Source organism: Giraffa tippelskirchi, chromosome 6 (genome assembly GCF_054371585.1).
Source record: "Giraffa tippelskirchi isolate mGirTip1 chromosome 6, T2T-mGirTip1v1.2.pri, whole genome shotgun sequence".
Lineage (NCBI taxonomy): Eukaryota > Metazoa > Chordata > Mammalia > Artiodactyla > Giraffidae > Giraffa > Giraffa tippelskirchi.
This window is the reverse complement of record NC_137280.1, coordinates 73,868,680-73,894,860: the sequence shown is the minus strand read 5'-3', so window position 1 is coordinate 73,894,860 and position 26,181 is coordinate 73,868,680. Positions and strand designations below refer to the sequence as shown.

Here is a 26,181-nt window from a genome sequence, read left to right as displayed (position 1 = left end):
ATGGCCTAATTGAAATAATATTTAAAGTCAAATGTTTTTAATGGATTATAATTAGAAATATATGGACAGGAGCACATGTACACTTGCTAATTTAGTTTTTTAAAATTTCAAATAAATGTAAAACATGTTTCTACAACTCTAATGCACCATTTTCCTGGTACATGTTTTAAGGAACAGTTGCATACATACCCATCTGTTCTCTCTAGGTTATGAACTGCTTCATGGTAAGCAACATTCATGTGTTTGTGAGTGTAACAGTTGTAAGTGACGTCTAAGTTCTACACATGAGCTCTGATGTGCCCAGGTGTACTTTGTTAGCTCTGTGATCCACCATAATTGCTTCAATTTAGAAAGTGCTTTTCTGGTGGTATCACTGGGGCAGAAAACTGTAAGAGTCAACAAGCCCGAACCAGCTTCCACTAGAGTTGCTATGTGACCCTGGGCCTTCTTGGGAGGCCTTATCTAACTTTTCCTTTAATTTAGAGAAAACTCAGTGGCAGTTTTTCAATTTTTAGTTAAATTCTCCTCAGAGGAAAGAATTGTGCAAATTAGGGTCATAATTTCACATTACCAAGATAAGAGTACCCTTTTCCCAGGGAGCCAGGGGACTGGTGGGACGGCTTTACCGCCAGGTTAATCCAGATAAGAGAGGTTAAACCAGGGGCTCCATGCTTCCTGGTTCACTAAGGACGAGTAGGGAGCGCGTCTCCCCAGCCCTTGAGCAAGTCCTGAGCTCCCCTGTGATGCACCGGCCAGAGCCCAGCCATCATGGCGGGGGTCAGCCACTGTTATGGAGGCCTCAGCACCTCCCCCAGATGTGTCTCCAGGCCTCCTCAGGCTCTGAGGCTGCTGGGTCCCTTGGCTGCCCAGGGCCCAAGTTCCTCTGGCAGCTGCAGAGCCGGTGGGTTTGTTTCCTTTGAATTTCTGTGTTCCCTGTATAGGTTTTGGAGTTGCCAAACTTATGCAAGGTGTACAGTCTTTGTAAAGAATGTTGACTTTGATTATGAAAAATTCTTTTCTCTTCTAACGTCTCCTGGGAAGAACAGCTTTCTTCTCTTTATCCCTTAGCCTGGTTTTGAGAGGCAGTGCCTTTCCTATAGTCAGACAGCACGTTTGTCATAAATACTGAAAATAAAGCTGTGATAACCCATCACAGGTATATAACAGCTTCGTTTAAAGGGTTATTGCTAAAATTCTGGGATAGGACTTGTCTTCTTTCTCTGATTTCTACATACACTCTTTTGCAAAGGAGCCTCATCTCTCTCTCTTCATTTTTTTCCACAGAAGGTGAACGGGCTTTGCCATCGATACCAAAGTAAGTACTGCTTTGTGTGCCTTGTTACTCTGTTGCATTAGAGACTGAAAGTCTCCATGCTTTATTTTACATTTGCCTGAATAATCAAATTTCTACATGTATGATTAGGAGACCAGAAAACAAGTATTTCCAGAAAGAAATCAGTTGTAAATCATGTAAAGTATTTAGGTTTTTTGTTGTTGTTGTTTTTAATTCATTTATTTTTTATTGAAGGATAATTGCTTTACAAGTATTTAGGTTTAGTCAGAAGTGTAAAGTGAATCTTCCCTTGAAGTTCAGTAAGAAGCTCAAGAATAGTAGTGATAACAGGAGAGAGGTCTGTTGTTAGATGGTTACTTTATAGGCAGTGACAGTCTGCATGGAGACCTGAAAGTCAATATGATTCTGGCTATTTTACAAGTGAGAAAATTAAAGATATGCAACTTATGTTAATTTTAAAATGTGTTTGTGTCACAGATTTCATAGTATATACTTTAATCTGTAAAAGTAAAGAAGGCCCAAGCTTCTCTGTCCTCAGCCAGTGTGCTAGGGATTGGGGAGCAGATGAAAGGCACCATGCTCACCATCAGATATGCAGCTGGGTGCCGAGAGCTCAGAGGGAGGGACTTGAGGAGACGCCCCGGGCGCTGCACGTGGGGCTAAGGGAGCAGAGCCTGGGCCCATCTGACTTGTCGCTCCCTCTCCTCCATTGCCAGTCCCCGCCAGTCTCTCCCTTTCTGCTTCTGACCTGTCAGGCGCATACACTTCACCTGCCCACTGCCCTCCCTGGTTGTTAGCAGTTAGCACCTGTCTGGGCTCTACTAGCAGACTCCTGTGTCAGGGTCCCCAGGACCACCCCGTGCAGGGATACTCTAGAAGGAATGCCCAGGACGCGGTGCATAAAGGCTCTCGTGGCTGCAATGCATGACAGCCCAGGGTGAGAGTGATGGCATGGAGTCCAGAGGGGCCGGGCAGCCCCGGGGGCCCTCTCTCAGGGGCGCAGGCAGGACTCCTGCCCCTCAGGGAGAGGTGCGACACGTGCAGAATGGTCCACCAGGGAAGCTTGTGAGAGACTCGGCCCCCCGCCTTTATGCGGGCCTGGTCACGTGTGCACACTGTGCTTGGCATGTGCCCAGACTCCAGTCTCTCAAAAGGAAGGCAAGAGTTCAGCGTGGACCATATTGTTTGTACCATTGGTCTCGGGACAGGGAGCTGTCCTTATCAGTAGGGATGGTGGGAGCCCTCCTCCACACCAGCCAGGGGGCAGCCTCAGAGGACAGCGTCTCAGGCCTCCTGGCTCCCATCCTCTGCACGCCTCCTGCCGGTCTTCTCTACAGCATCAGGAGGGAGCTTTCCTCTCAAAGCCCTTGTGTGGCTGCTGCTGCTCTCAGATCAATGCCCACATCCTTCAGCTGGCTGGTGAGAGGCTGTGCGGCCGTCCCACCAGCCCCTCCAGCCTCGCTTCTGCTCCCGCGCTCAAGCTTCAGCCACACTGAACTCCCCTCAGCTCCTGGAGCCCATGTCCCTCCTTCCCTCTAGCTTGTCCTCGGCGGGGCCCTACTCAGGTCTCACCCCGCATCACCTCCTCTGAAAACCCTCCATCACCCCAGTCCCAGAAGCAGCCTGTGTTTTTCCGCAACTTACCTGGAGTAATAGTCACCTCTCTGCTGCTCTCACCCTGGGGCCTCACTGATGGCCGGGGTCAGGGGGCGTGTAGACCTGACACGGAACAGGATCTGGCACCCAGTAGGAGGATAGTGGCTGGGCGGGCGAGTGGTGGGCTGGGCGAGACCAGCTCTCAGCTTTTAGGCTGTGTTTCACAAACCTAACAACATTTAATAGATATGCATTAATGTTATAAATTAATAAATATTAACTTATTTAAATTATTAATGTTTATTTATTAATAAAATCAGGGAAGGAATTAGTGCTCATAGTATCTTCAGTTGTAGAAAGTCTTTGAGAGATGACTTTGTGGATTAAACACACAGGAATCGTAAATACAGATGTAAAAGTGAGGAATAAGGGAGTAGGTTAGAAGTGCTAACAGATACTAGAAAAATGAAACAAATAAAATAAACTTTAGAGGAGCAGAGTTTCCACAAGTCACAGAGCAGCAGACGTGTTATTGCCATTGATCAGAGAGGTGATGAAATCCCCACGTTTGTGAGCAGGTTGGTTCAGAAAAGTGCCCCAGCCCACAGCAGTGGACGACCCAGCATCCTGTCTGCAGAGCAGAGGCAGAGGATATGGCCTGTGTGTTAGGAATGTGTGTCTGTGACCTCCTGATAAATGCAGTTGAGAGGGAGTTACAATCAGTCAGGTAGCTGCAGTGGAAGAGGAGCTGGTGGTTTGTTAGAAAACTCTGGTTAAACTTTCATAATACAGATACCATTTCAAACATGTAGCAAATTCAGTAAAAGAACTGAAGTCTATGGCTTTGTACTATAAACCTTCCCTGGTCATTCAGTTGGTAAAGAATCTGCCTGCAATGCAGAAGACACAGGTTCAATCTCTGGGTCAGGAAGATCCCCTGGAGAAGGGAATGGCTACCCACTCCAGTATTATTGCCTGGAGAATCCCATGGACGGAGGAGCCTGGTGGGCTACTGTCCATGGGGGTCGCAAAGAGTCAGACACGACTGAGCAACTAACACTTCTTAGAGATTATGCAGATGCCTATTGAATATTTCTAGTTCTCAAAAGGGATATATTAAGCTCCAAGATTTCCAATATAAATTCTGTATACTAAGGAAAATTTCTATTCAGTACTTCTAGAGTAAATGCTTATGTATCAGAAAAAAAGTTTTCTTTTATGAAGAGAGCAAAATAATTTTGACACCTGAAGACTGTAGGGTTCCTTTTTCCTCTGTGTTTTATGCTTTTCCAAAAAGTTTACATTGAATTATACTTGGATTTTTTTAAAAAGTGCTAAAACCTTTGTCCAAAATGTTATTTTATGTGGATGTGTGTGTAAAACACTAACATTGTTGAGCCATTTCATGAAACAACCAGATGCGTTAACCTTACCTGTGTCAGTCTGTAAATAATGACAGTATGTGTCAGCGTCCTGCCTGCTCTGGGACACGCTCTAAACGGTTGCAGGGCCAGTGCTGTGTCTGGAGCACTCCTCAGTCCCGGGTGTCTCCCCTTTCAGCCCAGCATCTAAAGTAATCCAAGCCATGTGCACCACGTTCAGGAGTGTTGAGGTTCAGCGTTCCTTCCCTCGTTGGTCTCCACTTCTGGTCTTTCAAACATCAAAGCAGGCTTTAAGGGCCTCGGGCGGTAGAGTCTGGTGTTTACAGAGTCACCCTCTGGACTATGCCGTCTCCCTGGGAGAGGGCACAGCATCCTGATTCTGGGCGGCTTGCTGTGCATGTGCGTGCCAGCGGCGTGGTCTGGAAAGCATGGCGCTCATGCTTTGCACCTCTGTTCCAGGCTGGCCAACAGCGAGAAGCAGGGCGTGCGCACCCATGCGGTCTCCGTGTCAGGTAAGAGGCCGCGCGGGCGGCAGGGGGTGCCACAGCGGTTGGAGGGAGTCCTCATGTGTTTTTATGAGGATTACTTCTTTCTAGGCTAGCTGATGAATGTTAAGAATTAAAGTTATTTATTTTTAAAACTTAAAAATAACTTTAAAATTTGTATAATTTTACAGTACTAGATTACTCACAAATTACTTAGAATTCCAAGTTATGTTTCAGTTTTAATGCCATGTTAATTATATTTAGAGTGAAAATGTTTGCTTTCGAAGTTGCCATTATAATTTATGTTTGCAGTTCAGAAATTAACATAATATGCTTTGTATATTTATTATTTTTTGAAGTTCAAGAGATGTGAAACATTTTTAAACAGCTTTTTTTGTTAACAATTAACATAAAATGGTGTTTGAATATTGCTTTTTTAAAAATAGTTAAGATATTGACGTAAGCATTATCTTAACTATTTACTGGTGTGATGAGCATGGTGTACTTTCTTTGATACGTTTCTCAAAATACATGTGCCTTTTCCCCCCATTTAAAAATGTGGAAAATAGAGGAAAGGTGGGAAAAAGCATCTTCTATGGACCCAGGTTTGGTATCTTAAAATACATATGCTATACATGTGTATATATGCATGTATACGTACACATGTATATCCACATGCACACATATATAGTATGTTCTCATCTATGTCACACTTCTAAAATAATAGTTTCCTAAAACTCTAGTGTCTGACAGTCTGACTTAGAAGAAATCTAATTCCTGTTAGTTTAATTTACCTTGAGTGAATTTTTACCTAAAATTTAGTTTTGTGCGTTTGCCTAGTTGATGACTGAATTATTTGTTAATGTTCCAGCATACAAATACAATTGTTTATTTTTATTATCATCCACAAAATCCTACAACCCCCTTCTCAAGAAATATTCGTGTTGGTATTCATGGTTTTGTTCTTAGCAAAGATGCTCTAGTGAGGAACCTCGTGGGGCCAGTGTGTGTGGGGAGCCCTGCGGCTCAGGAGTCAACCCCTTCCTGATGTGGGGAGACCTGTTCAGTGCCGGAGTTTGTGCTGCTGGGTGGTGCCGGATGCCGGCGGCCTCCCCTCACCCCGGGGTGACGCGCGGGTGCTGAGTAGCTCGGCATCTCCAGTCTGTGGTGGGGCAGGAGGTTCGGCAGGCAGGGAACAGGCCCTCCCGGGGTTGTGATCTAGTTGGAGAGAAAGGCCATCACCCACTGAGTGGCCCGGTGGTGGAGGACTCTTAGCAGTTGCTGGGCATCAGAGGGTGTTTTGTGCCGTGCTGCACAGAAGAGGGGCTATTGAGCCAGCACTGAGTCATTCCTGAGTGCTCCAGTCCTCCCCCGCTAGACTGGAAGCAGGCCTAGGCAGCCGGCCTGGGAGGCACTGGTGGTCTTCACCATCCTGGGCACCCCCCTGCTCCACAGCCGTCCATGCGATGTGGAGCTGACACACCCTGCCCGGCTCATCGTGACTCTGGGTGGTAACGAAGCTCCGGGTCTCGTTTCTTCCATTTCCTCACGTCCTCAGCGTTTTTCCACAGCTGCCCGTTAAGACACTGTGGGTGTCACCTCTCCCAGCACCCCTGTCCTGATCCACCTTCACTGTCCTCCCCGGGCACCCTCGACTGGAGTTCACGCTGCAGCCCCTTCTCTACAGCAGCTCTCGGGGTGCTCCCCCGTTTATTGAATGTAAGTAGGTGATTCCCTGGTCAGAAACTTTGCTCAGCTCGGCCCCAAGGCTTCCCAGTGTCCGCACAGCCTGCCTGTCCAGCCCGCTCCTGTCCTCCACATGGGTCTTCACCCAGTTCTGTCGGGCGTCCGGCCCTTCTGCCCACCTCCTTCCCCCTGTAGTTCTGCTTGGACTGCTCCACCGGCCAGCACATCCTTTTCATCATCACATGTCAAAATCTTTCCATTCTTCAGAGTCAGTGATGCTATTCCACACGTGGCCACCACCTTGGTGGTTCACGGAACCTCCAAACCTTCATTCACAGGCCACAAAGAATGTTCCATGTCCCATGAATATTTAGTGACGGGACTTACCTCTTAGATTCCTGTTACTCCTTCATCACCCTGCTCGTGACTTACTCCCTTCTGTGGAGTTGGACTCACAGTGTGCAGAGACTCTTGAATGCGCCATCCCAGCAGTATGGCTGGCCAAGGGCTGCGCCTTGCACTTAGCTCATAAGCTGTCAAGGTGACACCTAGATGACCAGGATGTCTGCCAAACCTCCAGATTCTTTCTTATCTGGTAGCCTGGAAACCACGCCGGTGTGCTATGGTTAACCTCAGCCGCCCACGGACTCAGTGGAGCGCCGTGCCTATTCCCCACGCCGTGAGCCGATCTGCCTCCAGGATGGTGGGGTGGGTGGCTGAGGCTCAGCCTGACTGCGGCCAGCAGTCGTGAGCTGCTTTCCTGTCAGAGTGCATCCTATCCCACCCCAGCAAACCCTGCAAGGTGGCTGTTAGTCCAGTCTTAGAAATTCCATCATCAGATGCTGCCGAGTGCCTGCCCTGTGCGAGGCATTGTTCCAGATGCTGGGGTGCTCCCATGTGCAGCTGATGTTCTGTGCAGGAGACAGAGATGCTGAATTAAAATAAAGCAGGCAGATGGAGAGTGAGGGGGGTGTCCAGGGACATCTCTCTGAGCAGCTGACTGAATACAGTGAGACTTGGGGCCTGCAGACACTGTGGGACAGCGAGCACCAGGCCCTGCAGCAGGAGCTTGGCGAACTCAGCCCCAGCCAGAGAGCTCTGAGAGGCCGGGGCAGGGCAGGCGAGGGCACACCCAGTGAAGAGGAGACAGGCTTCTCTGTATTAGGCACTCAAGGTGCTGTGCACAGCATTGAACATCACCTTGTTAATCCCTGTGACGACCTCCCAAGGTCTTTATCGTCTCCCCATTTCACAGACAGGAGGAAAGAAATTCAGAGAGGTAAACGGGCTCGTTCAGTGTCACACTGCTTGAAAACGATGGAGTGAGGACTGAACTCAGGTCATTATTGCCCTCTAGGCTGTGTTGCCTTTCAGTAACAATTTAAGGGAGATGACCCCAAGTACAGATGAAGAATCAGTTGGGAAGATGGAGAAAATGGGACTTGCCTGATTCCCCTATTTTTTATACAGTCACAACTGAGAAGCTCTTCCCTAATCTTTTAAGGCTGGCTTCAGATGCCACCACCTCCTAGAAGCCCTCCCTGCCTACTCCAGGACTCTCCTTAGAGTTGTCTCGTCTGCCATACATGCCACTATTGTGGGTAATCTTTAAGTAGATACAATGAGTTTGGAAACCTTCTTATCCCCTAGACCACAACTCCATCATAGACATGACATGGTCTATTTTTCGTTACTGTCTGGGATAAAGTGCTCAGGGATTGTTTTTAGGTGAATCGGTTGCCCGAGCAAGGTGCAGAGAGGTGCTAGGGCTTGGAGTACTGCTCTCTGGTGCGGGAACAGAGGGAGAAAGGCAGGGACCCTCAGAGTGGGTAGTGACCTCGAGAGCCGCTGGGCTCGCAGACCTCCCCAAGAGCTGGTCACGGTGAACCTTTCTGCACGCACCCTTAGGCAGTTTGGGGCAAGGGGTCTGGAGGCCAGCCAGTGGGAAGGCTTAAGTCTGGATGTCAGCAAACAGTCCCCAGATCATGATCACGGGTTCCAGGCCCTCCTGCGTATCTCTTTGTGAGGAAGTGGAGTTTCAGACCATCCTCAGTAGGGTCCAGTTTCAGTCCATGTCAAGTGTATTCAGTCTTGTCTCTGAGATCTAGAGTTTCTCTCTAACGTAAGTGTGAGATGAACTAGTTTACAGTCCATGTCGAGTATATGCAGTCTTGTCTCTGAGATCTGGAATTTCTTTCTAATGTAAGTGTGAGGTGAGCTGGTTTATAGAAATATCCAGCAGAATAGAGCATTTCCCTGGGCACTTTCTCTGAGGGCCTAGAGTCAACTTTTGTAGCTTATGCGTATGATTTTAGGAAACGTGTTTATTCTGGAGCACAGTTAGAACTATGTGGAGAAGCCTTCGCTTGTCCTAAGGGGTCTGTGTGTGTCAGAGAGGGGCACTTGGAGTGGGGGTGAGGGGTTGAGCAACGTTTGTGTGGGTGAAGATTCCCCAGAATGCAGCTGTTTCCAAGGAAAATCAGTGAATGAAGCTGAATTTTAAATATTCCAAAGGTACAAACTTTGGTTTTCGGTTGGTTTTTGTGTTTCAAGGTTCTGTTTGTCTGTTTTAAATAACCAGGCCTCTAGTGAAGCAGTGGGACCTTAAGTGTAACAGAAATGGAGGTGACCTGTAACGACCACTTCAGTGTGCCTGTGGCTCCTGTCACACGTCTGGGTCATGGTGACGGGGCTGGTGATCAGAAGACCCTGTTCTCTCTTCTGTGTCTGTCACGACAACCAAGGCCATGACCTTTTCCTTTCATTAGAAATGTTTGGTTTGATTGTCTCTGCTGAGTCCTTGGTGGTGAACACATGTATCACTCTGTAGTGATACTTTGCGATGAGATGTTTATTATAAATTAAAAAAAAAAATTTTTTTTTTTTGCTTTGTAACAGATTCTTCTGGTTTAGTTGTTAACCTTGCAGCATCATTCCTACTATTTAAAATTACATACAGTGACTAAAAATTATCCTAAACTAAAAGTTAACAAAATAAATGTCATTTGCATTAAGCTGCTTCATTACAAATTCTAAAGCAGCTATTTTATATATGTAGAAGTAGTTTGTGAAGTCCTGTAAAATATTAGGTGGTATATGTGTTGTTGTTCAGTTGCTAAGTCATGTCCGACTCTTTGTGACCCCATGAACTGCAGCACGCCAGGCTTCCCTGTCCCACCGTCTCCCAGAGTTTGCTCAAATTCATGTGCATTGAGTCAGTGATGCTATCAATAATAATTGCATTTTTTTTCTCCTTTTTCCTCACGGTCTCTGAAGCACTAAGTCTGCTGTTCATTCATGGCTCTGCCGCTGCTTTGTAAATATAAGTAGTTACTTACATATGAATGAGGCTCAGAGATTATGCACACTCACAAGCATTATCTTGTTTAAGCCTCAGGACGGTCTTCCTCCTTTTCCCCCTTTACAGGTGAACTGGGGTGGTGAGGTGTGGCTCACGTAGCTAGCCAAAGCAGAGAGCCTGTTGGAAACCCAGATCTGGGCTCTGAAACCCATTGTCTTCTCATCAGACCACACCTAGTTGTTGGAAGACGGGAGGTGTCGGTGTGAGAAGGGAGGAGTATTTTCCTGAAAGAGTCTTGAGTCCGATTTCAAGGGTGGTTTTTCTTCCATTTATCAGGAATAGCAATAGCATAGTAGCATAGTGTTGACTCATCTCTGACCGTTCTGTTGGAATCCAAATGTCTGCCCTGCCTTCAAGTTTGAATGAGTTTCTTTCATCTGGTTTACATCCTAGTTTCACTTTTGGTAACACTCTGATTTAGAAGGTAGCCTCCATCTATACTGAAAGGTTGATTTAAAGGAAAGCTTTTAGGAATTTTTTTAAGTGCCCTAATTTAGAGTGCTCTCACCTAATACAGGGGTCCCCAACCCCCCAGACTGTGGACCGGTACCTGTCCTTGGGTCCTCAGCTTGTTAGGAACCAGGCTGCACAGGAATAGGTGAGCTGCAGGCGAGGGAACCAGGCTTCACCTACTGCCCCCCATCACTCAAATGACTGCCTGAGTCACCCCCTCCCTTTGAGTCATAGAAATACTGTCTCCCATGAATCTAGTCTTTGTTGCCAAAAAAGTTGGGGATTGCTGGCCTAATACATGTGAAGCTAATTTTTGTAAATTATGTGCCTTATGACATAATTTAATCAAACTAATGCTACTGATGGTTTTTATGTGCACTGATGGCTCAACTGGTAAAGAATCTGCCTGCAGTGTGGGAGACCTGGGTTCCATCCCTGGGTTGGGAAGATCCCCTGGAGAAGGGAAAGGCTACCCACTCTAGTATTCTGGCCTGGAGAATTCTATGGACTGTATAGTCCATGGGGTCACAAAGAGTCAGATACAACTGAGCGACTTGCATTCACTCACTCATGCGGTAAGTCTTGGAGGTTTGACTTATTCATAGTATTTGTCTTACTGGAAATTCTTCTGATTCCGACAATCACAGCTAGAGTCCTGCAGTCAGTGTGGGGTTAGGAGAGATGTTTAGCGGTCTCTGGCTGGGTGAGGGCAGGGTGACTGATCGTTTTTGTACCTGAATGAGGAAGTCGTGATCGGCAGAATACCTTTGCCCCCCACCCCCCTGTGCTGTCTCCCTCCTCCCAGCATCCCTCCTCCCACCATCTTTACAGCATTTGGACTCTCCCTCTTCTAACCATTGTTACAGTGTCTGGACTCCCTTTGCCTCTTTTGAGATTTGAGGCTGCTGATTGCAGCCCTCTCCTCTCTGGCTTCTCCAGGAGGCCCATGGGTCCTGAACTATCCACAGCATGTGTTGTAGACTAATGCCCTGAAGAAGCACCCAGAGCCAGGCTGGCTTCCTGCTTCTTAGCTGCAGGCTGGAGACAGGCAGACACATGCTGGGGGCACTTTCGGATTAAAAAGAACCCTAATGAGATCAGAGCAATCATGAGTGCAACAGAAATTTAGAGGATATTTACTCGGGTAAACTCCTTCCAGGCCACAGATCTGTCCTCGGCCCTGTGGACGTAGTTTCCAGAGTAGAGTGTGCCCTGCTGCTCCTTGTTGGCCCCGCTCATTAAAGGGCTGTGCGGTGCTTCTTCCTCAAGAGCACTCTGACCTGTATGTTCCGAGCTCTGGCCTGGACGAAAGTGTGCCTCACGGTGGCTGGGGTTTGAGAGTATTTGGCTGATGAGCCACCTTATTCCCCTTGCTCCTGAGAAATCTGTATGCAGGTCAAGAAGCAACAGTTAAAACTGGACATGGAATAACAGACTGGTTCCAAATCGGGAAAGGAGTACGTCAAGGCTGTATATTGTCACCCTGCTTATTCAACTTATAAGCAGAGTACATCATGAAAAATGCTGGGCTGTATGAAGCACAAGCTGGACTCAAGATTGCCAGGAGAAATATCAATAACCTCAGATACGCAGGTGACACCACCTTTATGGCAGAAAGCAAAGAAGGACTAAAGAGCCTCTAGATGAAAGTGAAAGAGGATAGTGAAAAAGTTGGATTAAAGCTCAACATTCAGAAAACTAAGATCATGGCATCTGGTCCTATCACTTCATGGCAAATAGATGGGGAAACAATGGAAACAGTGAGAGACTTTATTTTTGAGGCTCCAAAATCACTGCAGATGGCGGCTGCAGCCATGAAATTAAAAGATGCTTGCTCCTTGGAAGAAAAGCTATGACCAACCTACACAGCATGTTAAAAAGCAGAGACGTTACCAACAAAGGTCCGTCTAGTTAAGGCTATGGTTTTTCCAGCAGTCATGTATGGATGTGAGAGTTGGACTATAAAGAAAGCTGAGCACTGAAGAATTGATGCTTTTGAACTGTGATGTTGGAGAAGACTCTTGAGAGTCCCTTGGACTGCAAGGAGATCCAACCAGTCCATCCTAAAGGAAATCAGTCCTGAATATTCATTGGAAGGACTGATGATGAGACTGAAACTCCAATACTTTGGCCACCTGATGGTGAAGAACCAACTCATTGGAAAAGATCCTGATGCTGGGAAACATTGAAGGCGGGAGGAGAAGGGGACAACAGAGGATGAGATGGTTGGATGGCATCACTGACACAATGGACGTGAGTTTGAGCAAGCTCTGGGAGTTGGTGATGGGTAGGGAAGCCTGGCCTCCTGCAGTCCATGGGGTTGCAAAGAGTCAGACACGGCTGAGCGACTGAAATGAACTGAATGAATAAATTTTGATATTGTTCTTAAAATTTATTGCTATTAATACAAGAAGCCCAAGTATCATCATATTAAATATAAAAACAGATATTGTCCGAAGACCAAATTTTTGGGTTTGTTTGTTTTTTTTCCTTCATAGAGAAAATTTTAAAGGAAGGCTTGAAACTTTTAAAATATAAATTCTGGAATTTATGGCTTTCTAGTCATGTGTCATGGCTGCATAATAATTGTGGAATTTATTAAAAATCAAACTGCATGACATAAGATAAAATGTATATGATATTTTTATAAGCAAGGGACCATGTGGATGAATGGATATTGTTCTGCTTTTGAACTTTTAGCTTTTTAACTCCTTATCCTGGGAATTTCCAAATATAATATAAAAGTAGAGAGAGTAAAACTATGTAGTGATTCTCCAGCTACTCATCACCCAGATTCAGTAACTAAAATCCAGTCATTTCATCCCTGCCTCCACCCACTTACTCCTCATTGATTGTCTTCCCTTGTAGCTCAGTTGGTAAAGAGTCTGCCTGCAACGCCGGAGACCTGGGTTCAATCCCTGTGTCAGGAAGATCCCCTGTAGAAAGAAATGGCAACCTACTCCAGTATTCTTGCCTGGAGAGTCCCACGGACAAAGGAGCCTGACAGGCTATATAGTTCATGGACTTGCAAAGAGTTGGACTCAAGTTAGTGACTAAAACACCACCTCTGATTGTCTTAAAGCACCTCTAAGGCATAGTAATTTATAAATGTTTCTAGAAGATGAAGACTTTTTAAAAGCTATTTTATTATACTGTAAGAAAGTTAACAGTAATTCCTTAATGCCTACTGTCCAGTCCGTGTTGAGATTCCTTGGTTAAGGCATTGTAACACTTGGTGTCGTCCAGTCAGGGGTCAGACAGGTAGTGCTGGGTGAACTTGCCGTGTCCCCCTCCAGTCTCTGTGTGCTGTCTGTATTTTATCTGTGGAGGAAATCACGTCCCTTACACCGCGTCCCACGCCCTGGGTCTGGCCAGTTGCAGTTCTGGAACGCTGTGCTGAGCAAGTCGCACTCTGGCCCCCGTATTCCTGAATTTCCTGGTCATTACCCTGGTCATTAAGGGTGAGAGGAGTTTGGTCAGGAAGTTGAATATGGGCTGAGGGAGGCAGGTGGGCAGATCTCGACGTCTCACGCTGTTGAGATCACAGTACACCCTGTGGAAATGTGACAGGTTGTTTCCATTCTTCTGTTTCCGCTCCTAACATGTGGCCTGATGGCTGTAAGCTGCCACTGTCTTCGTCCTGACCCCTGCCCTGCCCGGGCCCACCCCTGGAGTCCTCACCTTTCTTGACGGGACCCTGTGGATCTTCAACTAAGCTTGTGCGCCAGCTGTGTCTTCTGGCACGTGGTGTCACCCCTGCATATTAGAGCGTTGTGGCGCCCTGTACTGACTCCACCGTGACATGTCTGCTGTTGCCCTCACCATACTGCAGTTGTCATGTCTCTGTTCTACTGTCCTGGGTGCTCCAGGAGGGCTGGCATGTTTCTCGTTTAGCCAGCAAGTGCCTAATAGAGAGTTGACTTTCAAGGGAGTTTTCAGTGCATGGATGACAGTGAATGAGGAGCAGATGCTGGTAAACTGAGGGCTTCGAAGCCTTGTGTTCAGATACCTCCAGTTTTTTATGTGAAAGCAGTTTATTTGAGGTATACACTTAAGGTCTGTGTCATTGCTGATGGTTTTGGGGAAATTGCTCATAAAGCTCTTTCACAAATCAAGAACTACTAGTTTTCCACAGTACTTTCTTTGTGGTTGCATGTTAGATGTTCACAAGAAGCTTGTGTTTATTGGTCTTTGTTGTTTGTCTTGTTTCATTATGTGCCAGTTTTGTTCTTTGTAAAGGCATCTGTACCTTTGCTCGCTCTGCTGGCTTTGTGGAGCTGACTGACCTCTTCATGTCTTGCTTAAAGTTTCAGTGTCTAGTGCTACTCTTTCCTAAGAGGGAAAACTGCATTTTAAAATATTAATATGTTTCTCAAGTCAATTATATTAAGAAATCAAGTGTACCAGTAGTCACAGAAAAGCATGCAACTTTGTACTTGTCTTTATAGCTATGCCTTACAATATAACATAAGTTTTCTCTGGCATTGAAATAATGTGTTTCTGTTTTTCTCTTCCCTCCTCCTGCCTCTGTATAAGGAGTCAGTCACTGCCAACCTAAGGTTAAGAAGGCTAGGCGCTTCCTCCCCTTGGTCTTCTGTGCCCACGAACCTCCTTCTGCGGGTACTGCACTCAGCTTTTGCACAGGCTCTCCTCTTAACCACAGCTGACCACAGCAGCCAGGCGGCAGTCTAACGATGCTTGTAGATGGTGCCTGCCCCGGGGTCAGTGTAGTGCTGCCCGCTGCCCGGCAGGGGCCTGTAGGCCGGGGTTCGAGGTGACTGTCTCTGGGCCGCCCTCCTGATAGAAGACTCTTTGCCTGTTCACTGGTGTTTAAATGCATGACAGGGCAAGAAGTCTCTTCCTGTGTGATCTCAATGTTTTCCCAAAGGGGCTGGCAGGTACCATACCTTTGCCTCGTGGGTTTCCTAACACGGCATGTGAGTGATGGAGGAGGATGGTCCCAGTAAGCCCTGGGGTCTCCTCGCTTGCTTCTTGGGCAGATATCAGGGATGCTGCATAGAACGGGCAGCCAGGGCCCCGGAAGCGTTATCTAGGAGAGGGAGATGATGAGGGCGTAGTAACTGGGATGGTCCTTCTGCAGACACTGTAGATGTGAGTGGAAGTGCATCGCCAGAGCCCCAGGAGGAGCAGCGGGAGCCCTGGGGCTCCCTGGAGGAGGCCTTCTGAGGGCTGTTCCCTGCGCACACACTAATGACCCGCAGTTCTCATTTCTGTCCAAGAGGATGCACGTTCCTTGTGAGAATAGTAGAGTTGTCTTTAACATTTAATGGTGAGAAGCAATCAAATTAGCTTTGCTTAATGTGGCAGAAACACACCTCAACTGCTGTTTACCTGGGGTAATGTGAGGAGGCTTCAAACTCGCACTAATGCCCTCGAGTCAAGTAAACATGCTTACTCCTGCATCCTACAGTCTTTCTTTTACCTTTTGAATTAGACTGGGGGGGGTGGTTTTTGTGTTTTCCTTACACTTTGATTTGCTTGTCATTTTAATAGTGTTTTCCCTTCTCTCCCCCTCCCTTCCTCTCTCTCCTCCCCTCCCTTTTCCCTTCCTCTCCCTTTCTTTGCATGCCACCCGGATCCACAGATGAAATTAGTGGGGACGGTAATATTTATTTTCACATTTGTGTTGCTAATGTGAGATAATTATTTATGGATATAAATACCACTCAGTTTTTAATGAAAGGCAAAATGTGGCTTAGATCCAACAGAACATGTATGAAAAAAGTGATGGTGTGAACCGGTGATCCAAGTATGAAACAAATGATGCTGTGAACCGATGATCTCTTTAGAGTTGTTCAGGGCTTCAACCCAAAAAGGGTCACCATCAGTTTCTTTACCACGTCTCAGTGGTAAACTTGAGTAGTGTATATTCATAGAGAATTTGAGAGATCTCATTATTAGAACTAGAGGTAAAGGTAAATTGTCAAAACTGTTTCATTTCTCAGTAAATGGGAGAGGCACACACTTTCCCACATTCGTGTGTGTAGTGATATTTAGTCGGGAGTGGTGTGGCAGGAAGGAAAGAAGGAAAAGTGATTTCTAAGAGTCACAGAGACTAAAGCAACTAAGGAACTGTCAGCAGTTGTTATTTTTCAGGCAGTTGATGACACCACTTCATAAACTAGAAATTTAAAAGTCACGTGTAGTGTCTTGTTTTTCATTTCCTTTGTGTGCTGCCTGCATGAAGCTTTGTACTCTTTTATAATAAGGAGTGAGATTTTATAAACTAAAATTTAGGGGAATTACACTTTTCCTCACTATTCAATGAAAAAAATACTTTCACTGAGGATTCTGTCTGTGCTCCTGTCTGTCAGGTTGGTGACATGATCCTTATGAGCAAAGCGCTTGCAGTGAAAGATCTGAACTAAATGTGAGTGGGAGAGTGTGTCTGCCTCCTGGGACTTGCAGCCGGAAGTTCTAGGCTCTGTGTCCCGCTGAGTGCTTGGTGGTGGCTGGTTGGCAGCTCCTCCGCGGAGGGTTCCCCGTGTGTCTGCCCTTTATCTGTGTGACTGCCGAGTCCCCCAGCAGGGATTCAGAGCATAGCTAAGTGTTGTCTTCACTGGTGAGCAGAGGGGTGAGAGGGCTGTCCAGGACTGCTGGATGAGCGGCCAGGGCCCAGGCTCCAGCCTCGCCAGCTGACCAGTTGGGTGACCTGCAGCAAAGCACTTGCCCCCTGGAGTCTTCACGTGTAGAAGGCCTCGGTGGTTGTTGTGAGGATTGCTGTGAAAGCATACAAATTTAAACAGATGAGTACAAGCAAGTGGTTATTACCACGGTGTTTATCTAAAGAAAACATTTTTTTGTACAATTTTCCCCACATTTGGATTTCCCAGTGCTATGAATCAGGGTGAATATTATTATCCTCATTTTACAGGTGAATATGCTGAGCCCTAAGGGTTTAACCCCTGAGTCTAAGGCAGGGATCCACAAACTAAGGCCCAAGGTCCAATTATAGGCCACCCCTGTTTTTGTATTGCTCCTTGAGCTAAGAAGGATTATTATATTTTTTTAAATGATTGAGAGGAAAATCAAAGAATAGTATCTGTGGCATCAAAACTATGTGAAATTCAGATTTCCATGTCCCATCAGTAAGTTTATTGGAACACAGTCATACCTTCAGTCATGACCAGTCTGTTCACCCCTGCAATTTAAGCGGCAGAGTTAAGTGGTTGCGGTGGAGACTGAGCAGCGAGTCTAAAATAGCTACTCTCTGACCTTGTACAGAAAATGTGTGCCGACTCTGGTGCAGGTCACAGAGCTGGTTAACGTCACAGAGCAAGGCAGCACCCTTCCTGGCTTCCTGAAGGCCCTCTTCCCCCTGCCTCCCACCCCGTCCGCCTGCCACCCCGTGGCCTCCAAGGCTGACGGCAGGTTTCCCTGTCCAGGTGGCGTGAGGAGCTGTGACATCGCTGGGTCACACTGAACCTGCTGGGCAGTGGAGTCCCTGTGCACGCGCTGCTCTGGGGGCGGTGCGTCCTCAGGCCCCCCGAGGGCAGCAGGCCTGGCCAGTGGAGGTGGGGACAGGCTCGCACCGCCTGCCCCCTTCCCCGTGAGGGGACTGAGCATACCTGGGAGGTTGGTGGCTGCAGAACCTGGTCTAGTTCTGGTATTTACAGCCAAGTGTCCACTGCCCTGTCCCTCTCGCTCTCCAGACTGACCCTTCACAGGGACTCCAGAGGCATCAGGCCCTTATATGACAGAGCATGACATGTGTGCACGTCCATGGTTTCCGGAGTGACTTTACTAGGTCTCATTCACCTTCTTTGAAAATAAGAACTTGGTACTTTTCTCTCCTCATTTCTGAGTTGTCAATTTCTGTCCTTTTAACACGTCTTCCCATCATTTTTATTTTACCACATGTTGTGACACCAAACACTGTAAATTACAGTGTTACCCGGGGTTTCAGAGGTCACCATTTTTCAAAGTGTTTATTTTGAAATATTCAACTCATGGTCTGAAAAACCTTTCAGATTACAGTGTTACCCATGGTTTCAGAGGCCTCCATTTTTTCAGGGTGTTCATGTTGAAATACTCAACTCATGATCTGAAATTGTCTCCTACGAGCACAGACCCACAAAAGCATGCCTGGGCACAGCCCTGGAGCAGAGCTGCACCCACATTGGGGGTGAAGTCCCCGAGCATGCTTAGGGGAGCATGCTGAGGTCTCAAGGCACAGGGGGTCTGGTCTCACAAGTCGAAGTCCCCAGAAACGCGGGAGGTGACAAAGAGCAGAGCTCGGAGTGCGGCGGCCCGGGCGCCTTCCTGGAGGCTGCTCACAGTGCCAGCCGCACAGAGGGGCGTGGGGCCGTGAGAGGCTTCGGGGCCTCTGGGGGCCTCAGGTTCCAGCCTGGGAAACAGGATGATGAGGGCGGGACCCACCGTGTACGATTTTCCCGAGGTTGAGCAACGGTGCGTGCAGTTGTTCGTGATGCTGTCTGGCAGGTGCCCAGGTCTCCATTAGTCGTGACCACCATGATTAAGTGGAGCACACACAGCTCTTCCCTTCATTTGTGCCGAGATCTTTCAACCTGCCTCGTTTTCCCTTATGTTTTCCTCCTATCATGAGTTTATTTGGGGGCCAGGCGGTTTTAGGGTGGACTCCAGTTGTTCAGGGACCATTGAGTATGTAAAAGTACCTCTCATATCAGTGTCGTATGAGCGCATCATCCTAAAACCAGGAAAGAAAAATGGAAAATAGAACCAAATCCATATCAAGAGTTTTTGGAGAAATACACCAAGTATTCTCCCTTGAAAAGCCCTGTATAGAAGGTCATGGTAAACCTTTGTAGGTGCACGTGCCTTCACCAGTGTTGACCCTGCCACGTGAGAACCAGCTTGTGAAGAACACAGCAGCAAGAACTCCCTGTTCACCTGACATCACAGTATCCACACCCACATTCATCACGAGTGATGCCCAGGTGTTTTGGATAATCCATAGCTTTTTTTTTGCAGCATTCACATAGCACCAAAAGACAAGAATGCAGACTCTTTCTTGTGATGGTGTGAACTAAAGTGTATGCAGCTTGGTTTTTTCCCAGATCAGTTTTGTGTGCCAGCCTGATGTATGAGCCGTCATCTTCTTTCTCCCTGAGAGCCAGTTCAGAGGTTGTCTCTCTGCTGAGGGTTTTATAAAGAGGCAGTCCTGGGAGCCGCTGCAGCCCCACCAGGCAGGCTTCTGCCAGGGAGGCCTCAGAAGTGGAGGGCACCAAGGAGATCCCAGCCCTCAGTCAGCTGTCGTCTGCAGGGCCCACCACAGCTTGACGTGCTTCTCTGTAACCCTCATGACAACCCCCGCAGGCCAATGTGTTCTCCTCTGACACGTGAGGGCAGCGCTGAAGCACGGACAGGTGCCCAGACAGGGGGCTGTGGGCGCCCACGTGCAGCTCTGCATGGCCTGGCTCCCCGCATGACTGGAGTGCACGCCTGCTTGCTCTTCAGTGAGTGCTCCCCGGGTGCCTCCCCTGTGCCGGCTCTGGTGTGCAGGCTGAGAACACGACAGTAGATGAGATGCAGCATGGCCTGCTGCCCTGGGGGCTCTGCTCCCGATGGGGCAGACAGTTGTCAAAGAACCAGAGGACCATCAGAGAGTTGGTAGTGACAGTCCCTGAGGAAAGCACATTGGGCAGCGTGATTGAGAGTGACTGGGAGCCAGGAGGGGTCTCTGAGCAGGTGGCACCCAGGCAGCAGACAGTGACCCCGGTGGCCCTGGGAAGCCCACCAAGTCCCAGGCCCTTGACATCTTCTTAGTGGAGCCGAGAGCCCAGGGCAGGGGCTGATGATGACTCCAGGGCAGCTCTGGTAACGGGGCGGCTAGTGGGAGGGAGGCAAGGCCAGAGCTCTGGGCAGTTTTGCTGCAGAATCCGGCCTCCTCAGGGTCAGCTAATGTGCTTTCCCTCTAAGGGGTTGTTTGGTTTATGTGAAAAAGGATCGTGAGGGTGGGTCTGTGGTTGCAGAAAATCAAGTCGCCACACTGCAGACAGTGTGGATGGCTGAGTGTCCGTCTGGGGGCCTTAGCCTGACACAGTCCTCCACTTAGTCCTCTTCCTTACCCGGGCCTTAGTGGCACACTCTGTCCCCAAATCTCGTTTCACAGTTTCCGCTTGGCTACCTTACACAAGAGCAAGGCTGTGGACCTAGAAACCACCACCCGCTCCTGGTGTCCCCTGAGGACAGGACAGCAGGGAGAAATGTAGGAATGTAAGGTGTGGGGTAGATTAAATAAGTTTTTCCTTTAATCCTGAAAGTAGTAATATTTATAAACACGTAAGAATAACTTAAATTATCCACCTGTCATACAGGACTTAGGAATAGGTCACGTTTGCTAAATGCCTAAAGGAATGCCTGTTTATGGACTTTATCTTCTGCCAGTTGAATTTGTTGTTACTTGAATTACTTTTAGTGATGATGACAAATTAAGAAATTAATTCTTCCAACTATCTTACATTTGATCTCAGTTGTTAGCATAACAGTATGCAGAACAGTTGACATCCTAGTGACTATGGACAGTATATAGTCTCTATTGTCTTTGGTTTCTATAATTTTAATATCTGAATGAAGTAAAAATGGCAGCACAGAAGAGAGAACTTTCAATTCTTTAGAACTTATAGCCTTCTCTCCTGGCCTAGCAGCTTAATCCCTGTGCACAGAGCTACTCAAGGTTTTCCTCTTTCCAGAATGAGAAAAACAGAGAAGACCTGAGTGATTTTTCAGTGTAATTATTATCCAAGTGAGTGTATGTTTTCCTCAAAAGGAGTTTTCCCCCCATTAATATGGAGGTGGGTCGTTAAGTTCCTGCATTACTGAGAGGAATTAGTGGAAGCATTGGAACTCCTTGACATTACACCAGAGAAGAACTCGCTTTCTATGCTATTCTGATTTTATTATTTTTGACACATCTTTTACTCTTTTGACATGAATATACACTGTTCAAATATCTGAGTGAAAAGTTACAAGAGCAATTCCTGGGTTGCTTTCACCCTGAACAGATGAAGTAAGTTAGCCCAGCTAATCTCAAACGTCCACGTGCCATTTTGTTTTCCGAAGAACATGCAGAATACGCTGTGAGGTCTGATTGCGAATGAAGTCTGAGCTGTGCTTGGAGAAGCTCCAGTAGACGGCAGTGCGGCTTCATGCATGTGCTCGGTGTAGTGAGGCGGGGCTTCACGGTCAGCCCTGACCGCTTGATGCGTTGGAGTCGTGCACACAGTCGTTTCCTGTCTTCTGTTTGCCACAAGGGTTTTCTGTGTCACTCTGTGTGCTCTCTGAGGAACAAGTCTGTGTATTATGACATGGTGGACCATGATGTCACCTTTATTTCCATAAATGACTCGTGTGTGAGCAAAAATTGAGTAATGATGTTTTAAGAATATGTCAGCATAGCAGGGGATGCAGGCAGATCATTTTGCCTTTTCAAATTAGTTCAAGGCCAGGGGGTCGGAGATTTAACCTCTTCCAACATACGTGTCTCCTCTCCTGCAGAAACAGACGATTATGCTGAGATCATAGATGAAGAGGACACTTACACCATGCCCTCCAGTGAGTAGCTCCTGGTTTTGCTCCTGCTCACCTCTGACAGAGTTTTAAAGATCTCGCGTTTAAATGTTTTAAGTGTTTATTGTCCTTTTACAACTGTTTTTAATACCTTATTGAGTTCATAGTAGAAATACTCTCTGCAGCCTTCCGTGCCCACTGCCAGGTCAGAAGCCTGAAACTCACATATCTATCGTAAGTCAGTTCAGTTATGGGGATTTTGTATGCTTGTGTTCTTGCTCTGTGATAATATATAACCTTTAATGATTAAAGCATTTCCTCTCTGTAGGAAATTAGTATTTAAACACACACACACGCGGTTCTTTGAATGCACACCTTTTAATGAATCACATTTCCCCTCTGAGGTTTCATTTCTTATTGCCCCTGACTAAGCAATTACAAAGAGCTTCCTGCATCCAGTCCTTCCAGCTCAGAGTGGGAGGTGTGGGGAGAGCAGGACTCCACTGCCCAGCAGCCGGGCAGTGTCACCCTCTTCTTCTCTGCAGTGTGCTGTACTGGTGAGGAGAGCCTGGGAGCCCCAGCTCTCCAGGTGGGGTGTATATAGTCCCAGCTCTTGAAAATTTCAAGGGCGTGTCTCAGTTTAAAAAAAAAAAGTTAACCCTACCTCTTAAAACAGGCTTGATGAGGAGTCCACCTTAAGCCTTCGAGGCCTAATAATTCACATCTAATATCCTGGTTTCAGGATACTCAGCTATGTGTGTTTATAAAATGTTTCAGGTGCCTTACCTTGTTGTATAAATATTTTAAAAGTTGTTCTCAAATTTCCTACACATGTTGAGGAGATTTACCAAAATAAAGAGAAATAGCCCAGTCCACTCAGGGATGGGTTATCCTGCGGGGGAAAAGGTGGGGTTGGGGTGGGGGCTGAACTTCCTTCTAAGGGCTCCTGGGTTGGTAATTTGAAACGGAGGCAAGAGTTGAGACTTAAATGGGTTTACTCTGACTCACGGTAGCAATTTGGAGAAATGTTTAAATTTTGGTTTCAAGGTTTGGTTAGCCACTTAGTCTTTTGTATATTCTTGCAGACTATACAAATTTTTATTCGTATATTATTCATAGTTGAGTAGTAAATGTCCCACACGGCTTTTATCTAAACCCCAGAAAAATGGGTTATCGTGTAAGGGGTTTATGGAGTAGAAATGCAAAGCATTGTATATCACGTTGCGTTAACTGAGGACATCACTTGTGTTGTCACTTGTGTATGGTCCTCTTTTTTGACTCATGTTTGTAGTCAAAATACTGGACAAAGTAAATACTGAAATGTACTCTCCGAGTTTGTTGTTGTTAACTTAATTGCTATTAGTTATTTCTAAGCAAGGTCTTCACTTTTTTTCTCTCTTAATTGCGATACAGAAAGCTATGGAATAGATGAAGGTAACAGGATTCCTTTAAAATAACTGCATTTGCTTGCAATTGCAACCCATGGAATGATACGGGATGTCTCAGTTTCCAGTTAACTTTTATTTTTAAACTTTTTCATTGGTTTACTCATGCTGTTAAATCAATGGAACTACCAGCTAAAGTGATTTTAAAGAGGAAAATAACCATCTAAAATTTGGGTTGAATTTTCCATGTGATTTCTAATTTGACAAATTAGAAGAAATCAAAATACCAAGCAGGTCATTGGATTAGAATCATCTCCTAGGTTCCCAGTGGGTAGTTTCTTTCCATGTGCCTCCAAATAATTGGTTTTGTATAAATCATGACAATTGAATACATTAATTTGAGGCTGATGCTCTCAAAAATATAAAATACTTGTAATCTGTTATGTGATACATTCAACCTTGTTCCCAAATCTTCTGACTTAAAGCTGGTCCTAGAAGCTACCTCTTTAAACTCATTTAGCTCCGTGAATAATATAGATAGGATTATAATGAAGTGGAACACTCTTAAACTTTTAAAACACAAAATTACTCATGACACAATTTTTTCCCTCCATGTCTACAAAGTTTAGTTACTTGTGAAATAATTGCTTTAAATAACCACTTTTTAGACTTCATATATTAATACCTGAACTAATAGTATGTATTAATTAAACATATATAAACTTGGAGCAGTTATTTAGCAGACTATCGAATTGATCAACTGAGTCAGACATTCAAAAATGTGGAAAAAAAACCTACCTTGTATAAAACGCACCATTTTGATAATTTAAGCAGTGCCATAACAGTTACATAAATTCCTTTTAAAATACTCGTTTAAGAGAATTCCACTCTGTTTAAAGCATTTTCATAGAATGATGTGCCACCGATGAAATTTTTACTCATCAATGATGATGAAATGAAATGTGTCCTGTGTTTTCTGCACTGGGGATGTTGCACTGAAGTGTCTTCTGGTGTGTGGATCGTATTTTGCAGCCAGGGACTATGAGATTCAGAGAGAAAGAATAGAACTCGGCCGGTGCATCGGAGAGGGCCAGTTTGGAGACGTGCACCAGGGTACCTACACAAGCCCGGTAGGTCCTGTCGGGCGGCCCCCCACCATGTCTGCGCCATCCCCTGCGTGGCCCGCTCCTGTCTGTCCTCATGAGGCCCTGCTTCTTCAGGGTATTTGCCGTCGTCCTCTGCAAGACTTAGCATATACATCAATTCACTTGCTATGTTCAGAAACCCAAACTGGCAAAATTAGCTCCTGAGAGCTGGGTCTGTCTTTCATTCGCTCTAATCTTTCATTCAGCCTCTGTCATCAGTAACAGTTCTATAGCCCTTTGCCCACATACTGCCCCGAAATCTCAGGCTTAGCATCCATCCGAAGCCATGCGTCTTTAGAGAGCAGTGCTTCTTTTGCATTTCTTTACTGTCTTAAGAAAGCACCATGTTCAGTATTTGAGTGTGAATTGACAGGATTGACTGATTTATGGTCTTACGGAAGTTTCTGTTGTTATTCGGTTCTCTTGTAAAAATGGGCATGTTGTGTCATTTCTAAAATATATCAATCAGCCTTAGGTTCCCACAGAGGTGGAAGTCATGGTGCTGGTCCTAGAAGTTTGCCGTCTCGCATTCATAGCAGTGTGCTGTGTCACCGGTGGCTCTCAGAAGGCCCCGAGCTCAGATGTTCAGCAGACAGACCTCCGTGCCAGCCGGCTGCTCTCCTCCAGGGCCTGGAGACTGCTCCCTCCTGAACTCTTGCCACCTGGGCACACCTCCCACAGGGTCGGAGAGGGACTGCAGTCCCCTGAGTCTGTGTTACAGTCTTGTGGCCATTTATATTGCTCTTGTTGGAGAGCATTGAATTTTCTAGAATCACTGTGTACAGTTAGCATGAAATCTAAAACAAATTAATGCAATTGAGGATACTTTTAAGATATGCAAAAAAAAGATGCACCATGGCCATGACTTGTAAGTGAGCATTTCCATTTAAAAGAACAATATTAAAAGCATTTGCTAATTCCACAAATATTGATTGAACACATACTATGAATCAGGTGCTGTTCTAGTGAGGTTTTTTTGGCGAGCAGGGCACCTGAAATAAGAGAAATAGATGGTTCTGGAAGGGACCACCCAAAGCCAAGGATAGGATAAGCACATACATTTCCAGTTAAAATCTTCCCTGGTGTTTTTTATTGATTTGCTTGAAGTGGCCTCTTGTTTCTTGCTTTCTTTTTGAACTTGGACGAGGAGGTTCAGCTTCTTTGGCTCCCAGGGTGACACGTTTTCGTGGTTTCTCTCCACCCTCCCACCTTGGCATGTCATCCCTCTCCCTGACCTCTTGGTGTAGAGGGGCTGGGGGGGTGCCATCTTCACACCTTTGTCTCCCTGTGGGGTTTGTCTAGCCCCTGCTTCCAACACTGTCTGAACTGCGGCCGCCTCCAGGACCCCTCCCCACCCCACTCAGCGCTGACGCCCACTCCCCAGTGTGACTCATTGTCCCACCGACATCTCAAGCCTGTCACATTCAGAGCTGGGCTTCTGGTCAGCTTCAGAGAACCCAGCTTGCCCTCTCCTGCCCAGCCTGGCATCCTGTCCCCTATCACCCCCAGCCCTCCACAGCTCCTGCACTTCCCCTCACCTCCCTGGAGCATCGCTTCCTGGTCAAGGTCAGCAGGGCCCTCCTCTGCCCAGACCCTGCCCCGGGAAGGGCGGCTCTCACTCAGGGTAGAAGCCACAGGGCCGCACCCCTCCCCTCCTGCAAGTCTTTGCTCTCGTCCCCTCCGCTCTCTCTCCAGGAGCTTACCTTCTAACCTGCTCCGCGATGTCTCAGTGTCTTGTTCATGGTGTCTGTCCGTATCCTCCGCTGGGACATCGGCAGGAGGTGCACAGGGTTGCCGGCCTTTGTTCCCAGTGCAGCCTGAGCCCCTGCAGGAGTCCCGGAGGCACCACGGGTTGGGGGGTGTTTGTGGGACACGAGTCACCT

General features: G+C 46.7%; 1 protein-coding gene across 50 annotated transcripts in view; it reads left to right on the top strand.

Moving 5' to 3' along the window:
* PTK2 (protein tyrosine kinase 2) overlaps nt 1-26,181 on the top strand; it is a 194,072-nt gene that overhangs the window by 120,021 nt on the left and 47,870 nt on the right. For 23 of the 50 annotated variants that reach the window (XR_014057697.1, XR_014057698.1, XR_014057699.1 and 20 more), the window contains 4 exons: nt 1,285-1,315; nt 4,732-4,784; nt 21,757-21,813; nt 24,186-24,283. Coding sequence is in view for 42 of the 50 variants with exons in the window: in XM_081504175.1 (XP_081360301.1) it covers nt 1,285-1,315; nt 4,732-4,784; nt 21,757-21,813; nt 24,186-24,283 (239 nt within the window). In the remaining 8 variants the exon portion in view is untranslated. Of the gene's footprint in view, nt 1-1,284; nt 1,316-4,731; nt 4,785-14,793; nt 14,878-15,862; nt 15,881-21,756; nt 21,814-23,181; nt 23,203-24,185; nt 24,284-26,181 lie in introns of all 50 variants that reach the window. The other 27 variants (XR_014057696.1, XM_081504156.1, XM_081504142.1 and 24 more) reach the window with 5 other exon arrangements.